This window comes from Ambystoma mexicanum, chromosome 2p, assembly GCF_040938575.1.
Source record: "Ambystoma mexicanum isolate Mex_15411 chromosome 2p, UKY_AmexF1_1, whole genome shotgun sequence".
NCBI lineage: Eukaryota > Metazoa > Chordata > Amphibia > Caudata > Ambystomatidae > Ambystoma > Ambystoma mexicanum.
The window spans coordinates 1,266,453,511-1,266,463,837 of NC_090923.1; the positions used below are offsets into that span (position 1 = coordinate 1,266,453,511).

General features: G+C 46.4%; 1 protein-coding gene across 3 annotated transcripts; it reads right to left on the reverse strand.

Moving 5' to 3' along the window:
- Positions 1-3,203: 3,203 nt before the first annotated feature.
- On the reverse strand, positions 3,204-8,651 carry LOC138567409 (uncharacterized). Of its 3 annotated transcripts, none has more exons than XR_011302199.1 (4): positions 8,434-8,448; positions 5,314-5,484; positions 4,319-4,464; positions 3,204-3,438 (listed from the first exon to the last, which is right to left on the reverse strand). XR_011302199.1 is itself a non-coding variant. In XM_069645583.1 (3 exons), exon 1 carries the CDS (start codon positions 8,045-8,047, stop codon positions 7,133-7,135), a length of 915 nt encoding a protein of 304 aa, XP_069501684.1. In that variant the 5' UTR covers positions 8,048-8,651; the 3' UTR covers positions 3,204-3,438; positions 4,319-4,464; positions 5,314-7,132. The 3 variants fall into 3 exon arrangements, 1 of the variants encoding a protein (XP_069501684.1); XR_011302198.1 differs by lacking the exon at positions 8,434-8,448 and adding an exon at positions 8,374-8,388; XM_069645583.1 differs by having other exon boundaries at positions 5,314-8,651.
- Between the last annotated feature and the right edge of the window lie 1,676 nt (positions 8,652-10,327).

A 10,327-nucleotide genomic window follows, 5' to 3' on the forward strand; every position in this document is an offset into this window, starting at 1 on the left:
TTTATGCCAATAGTCGTGAATACTTATCCAGCAGACTCTCTTGGCAGCCTGAGCGGAGGGTGTTACTTATCCAGCAGACTCTCTTGGCAGCCTGAGCGGAGGGTGTTGCGGTCTAACAACTCATTCCTGCTGCAAGTGCCCAGGCCTTAACTGAATATGGTTGCTCTGGGGTATTTTGCCTTTGCAGCCCCGAGAAACTGAAATGACCTTCCTCCAGATGTAAGGTCTTGTCAATCATTTACCAGTGTTAAACATGGACTGAAAAAAGCTCTGTTCTACTGAATCCCCCTATAGTCTGTTCCTCTCTGATACTTCATGCAAGGTTTTATTTTTTTTGTTGTTTGTCATGTTAGCGCTATTATGCCTCTGGGCCTGTCTTCAGCGCTATACAAATGAATAAAGTAAAGTCAATTAAGACAACCGTACAATGAAAGAACACCATCTGGAACAACATCAGGAACAGAGTGGTGATGGTGGAAATAGTGCAGTGTGATGCAGAAGGCTGGAGAAAGTGCTGGAATGACCTGAAGGCATGTGTGCACACTCTGCTTGCCAGATTCCTCCATGAGACAGCAGCCATAGGTGGAGGAACTGTGAAGCCATTACACCACAAACCCTGGCAGGAGAAAATGGGCAGCAAAATAGACTAGAATGTAGGGAATCGGGCCAGAAGAGGTCAGAGTGTCCAGTCAAGTGGACCCAGATTATTACAAATGAGGATGCAGGGTAAATTGGACAAGGAAATGCATGAGTGTCATGTGCAGCTGCAGGTGTCATAGCTGAGAACTGGGCTCTGTCCCCCAAAGTGGTGCTGTGGGATGCAAATAGTTGGCACTGCCATAAAGGTGGCGCAAAGTACAATCTGACATTTTAACTGCACCACCTAAATCTTAGGTGCAGCTTCCACTTTAATGGCAGAATCCTTCCCAGATTACCTTGTAATTGTTAATTTATAATGTGCTTGATACCCAGAGGTTTCTAAGCACTGACCCAGGGATCAAACCTGTGTTGCACTGTGTCGTCTTGTTTCCAAGGCAAGCGCATTGCCCCTGAGCTATCCTCCCGAGACCTGAAGGGAGTTGCTGCCAAAGCACCAATGCAGTGCCATGGACTTTGAAATAGAGATCAACACTGTCCTGCTCAAACCCTGGTCTGAGAGAATATATAGCACACATTTAGTAGCTGTAATGTCAAGCAAGATTGTTAGCATTGCCATGGAAATATAGCAAAAATACTTGATAACTCAGAAATATACCCTGTAATTGAAGAATAGTCCCTTGCATAATTACTAACAGATTTCCCACGAGAATCAGCATGACAATTCCTGACACATTGCCAAAAGCACTTATCAACATGACACTGATTAATGGAATGCAGCTGAAGAGGATCACGGAAGTGGAATTCACTTTGCAGGTGGGACCTTCACATGTGTCCACCTACTGAATGAGGTGCTGCAAGATACCCAGGGACATCACTCAGGGGTCGCCAGAGGTCGCAAGAGCGACCTCTGCTGATTGGCTGTTGACCTCTGCCAATTTCTTTCGACCTCTGAGGGGTGTGGCCACACCTACCAAACACAGTGCTGCATGTGCCTGCTTCCGCCATTTTGCCTGCCTCACAGCAGCACATCTGGTTCTCTGGTTCTCCCTTGTGGCTGCGTGTGCCAATGAGCGTGCTCCTAGGCTGCTAAAACACAGTAAGACTCGAGTGAGTGAGCAGGTCGGGGTGAGTGTGTAAGTGCTGGGTGGGGATGGTCGTGGATCCTCCTCGTCGTGCTTGCTGGTCACGGGCCGCTGCGCCTACCTGCTGCCTGCAGGGCCGTGGTGCCGGCCGCCGAGCCCGAAATTCTTGCCTGGCCCGATCAGCACTGCTGCACCACATCGGTTGTGTGGGTCCGTCCACACGCCCCATTAATGTGGAATTATTGCGAGTTATCTTTCATTTCCACAAAACAGCTTTTATAAGAGGTAGGCAGCTTAGCTTCATAAACTAAAAAAGCATAGTCTGCTGGGTGCAGCTGACCAATGACTATGGGGATCATGGACTAGGCAAATTAAAGCATACTTGATCACCAATGCAGGAAGAGCAACTCACTTGCTCGTTTTCTCCCCGATCACAACTACACCCGGTTCCAGCCCGGCCCAAGTGAAAAAGGAAGATCATCCTGGAATCATTCTGGAGTCATCCGATGACTCCATTCTAGAGTCATCCATGGATAGTTCAGGAAGATCATCCGAAGTATTCCAACAGGCCAAAATATGTAATGAGATGATGACTCTAGAGTTATCACAGAAACTACTACAGGATGAGTTTGGATTACTTCCAGTGATGATCTTGGATTACTCCAGGATGACTCCATGACAACTTCAGGATGAGTGGGGATTACTCCTGGATAACTTTGGATGACTCTAGGATGACTCCATGACAACTTCAGGATGAGTTGGGATTACTCCAGGATGACTTCCGATTACTCTAGGATGACTCCATGACAACTTCAGGATGGGTGGGGATCTTCAGGATGGGTGGGGATTACTCCACGATGATTTTGGATTACTCTAGGATGACTCCATGACAACTTCAGGATGGGTGGGGATTACTTCAGGATGGTTGCATGAGAACTTTAGGATGGGTTTTGAATTGTGAATGATTCTTGCAGACCACTCCATGATGAGTTTAAAAGATTTCAAGATGCTTCCAAAACATTTAGGAAAAGGGGTTTGATTACCCAAGGATGTATTCCTTTTGAGTAAGATTGGTGGCATTACTTTAGAATGACTCGTTAGATTTATGGATAGTTTACTGGAAATAAATCTAATGAATTTTGCAGCTGTCACTGTCCATCTTTGCTAGAGCACCCAAATGTTGTTAACCAAGTTCACCGATTTAGTGCACAAAACTACAACCGCCCCCTCCCATGTCACGAACCAACCTGTAAACTCCCTAATTTCAATTCTCACCTCTAGCCAACAGGGCCTCACACCCAAAATTACAAAGCACTGCATTGAAACACACACTTCCAGTGACCTAAACAGAATCTGTTAAAGGTCTACCTGCATGGCAGACTGCCGCCAGTCACTTCACCCAATATCACTGAGAGCAGCCAACATTATTATGATAGTAAAATACTGCAGCTATACATTGTTGATATTTTATTATAGTATTGCTGTGGCTATAAGATGTCTTCAATCAAACATAGGCTCAGAAAGTGTTCAAAAAATGTTTTATTTAACAAATGCAGTTTAACGGCATAGCTGTATTCTATAAGAATAAATCAGTTTGCAAAAATACAAACGAATAATCATTGATCCTGCATTTCGAAAGGCGGTGTCTTCTTTAGGCCTCTTCTGGCATTGCAGATTTTGGTGGCAAGCTTCCTTCTCATCACCTGGCCGTCCATAGTAGGCCAACTGTTAGCCTTGCAGACAGATCTCAAAAATTCTACAAAAACAAGAAAGGATATATGAATATAAATGGACATCAGAAGAGGCATTGTTAAATTACTTATTGTAGAATAAATACAGGATTAACAAATGTTAAAATGTCAACCTACAAATGTGTCACTACATTTAAATGCATTTGTACACAACGGTTGAAACAGGCTTAAAAGAGATTTGAACTGAAAATGAATCATGGGTTTCTATGGCTGCATTCAGAAGATTTATGGTCTTTAATGGTCAAAGGGGTTAATATGTCTTTGAGGAGATGTTGAGCCAGGCACTGAGTCGGTGGGGATGGGAGACAGGACAATCATGCAGAAACAAGATTGACAGATTCATTGTGTAGATACAACAGTTTGACTTTTAAATTAGAAACTATCACACAGTTAGAAATAGAAAGCATAAGTGGATGTGGGGAAATAGTCGTTTAAACCCTTTGCTAATTAACATAACTAGAAGGTCCGGAAACACATGACCCCAGATATACCAAAGCACACCTTGCTTACATGGGTGACCCAACGCCTCCTGCCTGAAAACCATGCATCACTGATTTGTTACATACTCGAATGGACTAACAAATATACAACTCTCCAAAGATAATACCCACTCCCTGCCTTTAATTACCCCTATTATGCGTGGAAACCAGGAATGGCCAATGTGCAATGAATGTGAGGGACAGGTTTTAAAATGTATTAGAAACAAATGACTTATAAGTCTAGAATAGAATTTGTTCATGCAGTAGCGAATTGATACACCAACAGCTCTCGCGTAACGGCCACCATCTATATATGGTGTCCATTCAATGCGGAAAAGGTACTCTCAAAAATAAGTTAACTACAGTTTTTAAATTGGGAATGGTTCTGTTATGAGGGGAATATCACCTTCTGTTGTGTGGATGATCCAGTGTCCATTCCCAACGACTTCTCCACTGATTCTGGTAATGAATCGGTCCTGGTAAGCGCCGCCAGTGATGCCTGCAAATGATGTATTGCCAACTGATTGTGTCTTTGTGTGGCTTGTAACTGTTCTACAATTTAAAAAAAAAACAAAAGTTAAAGGCACCTACTTTCTGGCCATCATACTAACTAACAGCGTAGACAAGAACAATTAGGCAAATTGCGCAGGATATCACACTGCGGTAACAGTGGGAGAAGACACAATTACAACTTGGTCCACTGCCCCTACCAGTGAGCAATGGTGTCAGGTGGAGATCCAGCCCAGGGAGTAACAGGGAAGGAGAACCTGAGAACCAGCCAGGAAGTCGGATGGGCGCCCTGACCCTGCCCAGAGAGTCAGTTGAGGGCTATCGGGTGTCACTGAAACTATTGGAATAGAGTACAGCTAGGGGGGAATGTCATAAAAGGAGGGACACAAAGCATGCAGATGTTTGGTTATTTGCCCACTTATTGACTGGCCATGGCCATGCTAATCCCCATAGCCATTTACACCCAGATCCTGCGCTTGCCCCAAAATACCTTCTCATGGGAACTCTTTGAGCTCGTATTAATCAAGCCATCCCAACAAACGGTGCATTTTTTTTCAAAGCAGTCTTCTGAGCGTTAATAACTTAATTGGAGTAGTAAACCCACTACTGGTGTAATAGAAATGTCTTAACCAGGTCTGCCTTCAGCCACTCGATTTAGAACTGGTGCAGCAAACTTGCTGCTTCAGCTAGTTCACACTGAGACAAGTTGTGAGGTGAATAGCCAGTGCTGTGACCAGTGTAGTGCGGAACAGAGCTCCAACACTGGGCTCTTCGCTTATGTCTTGCTAGTCTCAGTTGGCAAGAGTGAACCCCCATGTGTCAGTGCGCTCTCACCGTTCCTGCCCTTGCCATTACGCTCACAGTACTCCAATCCCAACAGGCCCAACTCACCTTCACAATATATATGAGATGATTGTAGCAGTTTTCCAGGAGGTTGAAGAAAAGTTTCTCGAGAAAGAGCCGGACGTTCAGTGCAGAGTGCCTTTCTCTCGTCGTCGCCTTGGCCTCTTGCTTTTTCTTTGGGGCCCTTTAAACATCCATCTCATGGCTGTAGTTCTTAAACTGAATGACCCAGATTCAGAAAAACAGTAATCTTCAGTTTTGAAAACAGTGATCAGACATTCTAATCCCTCGAGACCAAAGTAAAACTTCCGCTTTTCGGTGCCTTCCTGTTAAGGACAGACAGCCCTGAGGAATGAGCAATCCCCCGAAAAAGCCACTAGGACAATCTTCTTGTGCTCGTAACACCATTAAAAGAGATGTCCTTTGCCAAGAAAATGTTTTTAATCAGTGTATATGTGTATTTTAGCACCATACGCCCCCCCCTTTGTGTGGTGAATGAGTAACTGTATTAAAATATGTATTAAAATATTTAAGTGCTGCACTCATTCCCAGCAACAATAAAAGCATCAAGCCTGTGTGTGTACTACATATTGGCTTGTTTATTTGAGCGGTTTTACTCCACACTAGTTGACCTAAGATGGAAGTTCAAATTGAATAGCCCTCCCCCTCAAGGACTCCCCACACTTAGCCCTCCTTCCCCTAAAGCCTCTGCCCAGCCTCTTCTCTCAAAAGACTTTGACTGCATTAACCCACCTACCCTCCAATGACACCCCAAACCTTAACGCCCCCCCCCCCATGTCTCTCCTGCCCTTAAACATCCCCAAACGCACGCCTGCCCCTATCCACACCCAAACTACTCCTGTGCCCTTAACCCCAAGACTCCCCCACCACCCACGTTTTGTTATACCCGTTCTACCCGTGAACCCCCTCTTAATCCTGTCACAATTCTTCCAAACTCTTAACCCGCAACCCAAAAGACACCCTCCCCATGTTTAACCCTCTCCGCTCCAAAGACTTCCACCCAGCTCTTATGCCCCAGACCCCAAAGATTTCCACTGAACTTAACTCATGTCCCCACCAAAGACTTACACCAAACTCTTAATACCCCACACCAAGCACTTCTACCCACTCATAACCATCACCCCAAGGTCTCCCCTCACCCCCTTATCCCTTAGTCAAAGAATTCACTCCCCTTTAATAGAACCGCCCTTGGACTTACCACCTTAACCCCATACCCAAGGTCTGTTTCCCCACACTCAGCCTCAGGTGCACCCCCAACCACCCCACCCAGCCCAAAGGACGGTTGCCCCCTCGCTACACTTGGCCCCAAGGATGCCCCCATCACTACACTGTACCCCAAGGATGCCCACCATCACTACACTCGGCCCAAGGACACCCCCCAACACTACACTCGGCCCAAGGACACCCCCCATCACCACAATCAGCCCCAAGGATGCCCCCTCACTATACACTTGGCCCCAAGGATGCCCCCCCATCTGTGCGCAATTTCAGTAACAGAGCGGGCTGCTTCCTACGGGATGGCCGCATTGTCACGGCCGCGGCAAAACAAAGAAAACACACTTCCGGCGAACTGCATGCCCGGCAGGGCAGCAGGCAGTGCATGGAATGCTGGGGGCTGCAGGCAGCGCATTGAATTATGGGGGCTGTAGGCAGCTATTCTGCAATCTAATTATATATATTTTTAATGTAAAAAATGTACCCAGGACTGCTTGCGTTCCAGCACCCCTTCTACTAACTTTGTTTAGAACCCCTGCTACTCAGCAACACAGAACCACAACGTCCAATTTATCCCCAGCAAGTCAATTACCCAGACGCACCACACAACCTCATGGGCCGGGAGGATAGCTCAGGGGCGAAGCGTTCGTTTTGGAAACAAGACACTTACCGCTATCTGCAATTCTTCTACCACTGCCTTGCTACCTAATGATGCAAATGCCACTTTATCTGTGTCTATGACCCCAGAAAACATGCCCCCCACTGGTTTGAATGAAATTACCGCTATCTGCAATTCTTCTACCACTGCCTTGCTACCTAATGATGCAAATGCCACTTTATCTGTGTCTATGACCCCAGAAAACATGCCCCCCACTGGTTTGAATGAAATTACCGCTATCTGCAATTCTTCTACCACTGCCTTGCTACCTAATGATGCAAATGCCACTTTATCTGTGTCTATGACCCCAGAAAACATGCCCCCCACTGGTTTTAATGAAATTACCGCTATCTGCAATTCTTCTACCACTGCCTTGCTACCTAATGATGCAAATGCCACTTTATCTGTGTCTATGACCCCAGAAAACATGCCCCCCACTGGTTTGAATGAAATTACCGCTATCTGCAATTCTTCTACCACTGCCTTGCTACCCAATGATGCAAATGCCACTTTATCTGTGTCTATGACCCCAGAAAACATGCCCCCCACTGGTTTGAATGAAATTACCGCTATCTGCAATTCTTCTACCACTGCCTTGCTACCCAATGATGCAAATGCCACTTTATCTGTGTCTATGACCCCAGAAAACATGCCCCCCACTGGTTTGAATGAAATTACCGCTATCTGCAATTCTTCTACCACTGCCTTGCTACCTAATGATGCAAATGCCACTTTATCTGTGTCTATGACCCCAGAAAACATGCCCCCCACTGGTTTGAATGAAATTACCGCTATCTGCAATTCTTCTACCACTGCCTTGCTACCTAATGATGCAAATGCCACTTTATCTGTGTCTATGACCCCAGAAAACATGCCCCTCACTGCCATCGCCACACTTGGCCCCAAGGGACACCACTCCCATCACCACTCTTATGCAGGCACACCCTCCCACAAACCACACACTCCCATGTACCCGCATTATATATACATCCACTCCAGCACCATGCAAGGGCATCAGCATAGTACCACCCCACAGATGTCTCACTTCCAAACCCAGGTCAGGACTCTCTTCACACTCAGCCAAGCCCCTCTCCTATAGTTGCCAGTACGATTTTGCTCTGCTCCAACACTGCAAATCTTCATTCCAATCCCCTCCCCCACACCCATCGAGCCCCCTCGTCTCGAGCACATCCCATCACACCAGAACACTTAACTGCTGCTTCGGTGGCTGGATCTGGAGTATAAATCCATCAAAGTAAAAAGAAAATGTTTACTTTATGACCATCTGTGCGCAATTCCAGTAACAGAGCGGGCTGCTTCCTATGGGATGGCCGCATTGTCACGGCCGCGGCAAAACAAAGAAAACACACTTCCGGCGAACTGCATGCCCGGCAGGGCAGCAGGCAGCGCATGGAATGCTGGGGGCTGCAGGCAGCGCATTGAATTATGGGGGCTGTAGGCAGCTATTCTGCAATCACTGAATTTACGGTGCAGCCGTGTCATTTTGGATTAAAGCTTCATTTTCCAAGAGCACAGTACACATTTTTTTGTCCTGGGAATAGCTAATGACGTGCTCAGACTCAGAGGAACATTTTTATCCAGGTAAAGTGAAAACGCGGTCAAATTGACTTTTACTTTCAACAGGAATGTCAGAAGCTGAAAGCTGAAAAGGTAGTTCAGCAGGTTGTGTTACGGTTGCTAAGATCTCAGGTTCAGCGTGTATCTCCTATGGCTTTTTCCATTTTTTTCTTCTGGGAACTCTATAAAATGTATTGTTAATCCCAATTATCATTATCTTTTATAAAATATATATATTTTTAATGTAAAAAATGTACCCAGGACTGCTTGCGTTCCAGCACCCCTTCTACTAACTTTGTTTAGAACCCCTGCTACTCAGCAACACAGAACCACAACGTCCAATTTATCCCCAGCAAGTCAATTACCCAGACGCACCACACAACCTCATGGGCCGGGAGGATAGCTCAGGGGCGAAGCGTTCGTTTTGGAAACAAGACACTTACCGCTATCTGCAATTCTTCTACCACTGCCTTGCTACCTAATGATGCAAATGCCACTTTATCTGTGTCTATGACCCCAGAAAACATGCCCCCCACTGGTTTGAATGAAATTACCGCTATCTGCAATTCTTCTACCACTGCCTTGCTATCTAATGATGCAAATGCCACTTTATCTGTGTCTATGACCACAGAAAACATGCCCCCCACTGGTTTGAATGAAATTACCGCTATCTGTAATTCTTCTACCACTGCCTTGCTACCTAATGATGCAAATGCCACTTTATCTGTGTCTATGACCCCAGAAAACATGCCCCCCACTGGTTTGAATGAAATTACCGCTATTTGCAATTCTTCTACCACTGCCTTGCTATCTAATGATGCAAATGCCACTTTATCTGTGTCTATGACCCCAGAAAACATGCCTCCCACCGGTTCGGATATGCCACCCTCGACCATCAATGTCACCCCTGAACCGCACCTCAAATGTGCCCTCATCAACGCCCGCTCCATCAATGCGCATGCACTAGACATCCACGACCTTATTACCACCCTAGATCTAGATCTTCTAATGGTCACCGAAACTTGGCTACATGAAGCCTCAGGCCCCGCCCTATCCCTCGCTCTCCCACCTGGCTATGCCATCACGAGACAAGATCGCATGACCACTGGAGGCGGTGTCGCACTCATAGCCAAAGACTCAATCACCATCAGAAAGGCTGACAAAACTATCAACAATAACAGCGACTACCTTCAATTAAAACTCACCATCTCGCACCAATGCACCATCACCCTACACCTCATCTATCGACCACCAGGCCCCCTAGGAGACTTCCAGGCCTCCATCACCCACCTCTTGGCGGACAACCTCAAAAAGTCATCCAAAGCCATTCTCCTTGGAGACATCAACCTTGGCCTGAATGACGCCAAAGACCCTACAGCCAAAGCACTTGACACAGCTCTAGCCACCCTAGGATTCGTCAACACCATCAATAACCCTACACACGCCCTAGGCAGATCACTAGACTGGATCGCCCACCACAATTGCCCCATCACAGACACAGGCAACACCCCCACCCCATGGTCCGACCACCACACCATCACCTTTAACATCCCCACCACTACAACCACATCCCACCCCCCTCCTCCCTTG

What these genes read in the sequence shown, in the direction of transcription:
- LOC138567409 (XM_069645583.1), bottom strand. Translation starts at nt 8,047, where the DNA reads ATGGCAGTGAGGGGCATGTTTTCTGGGGTCATAGACACAGATAAAGTG.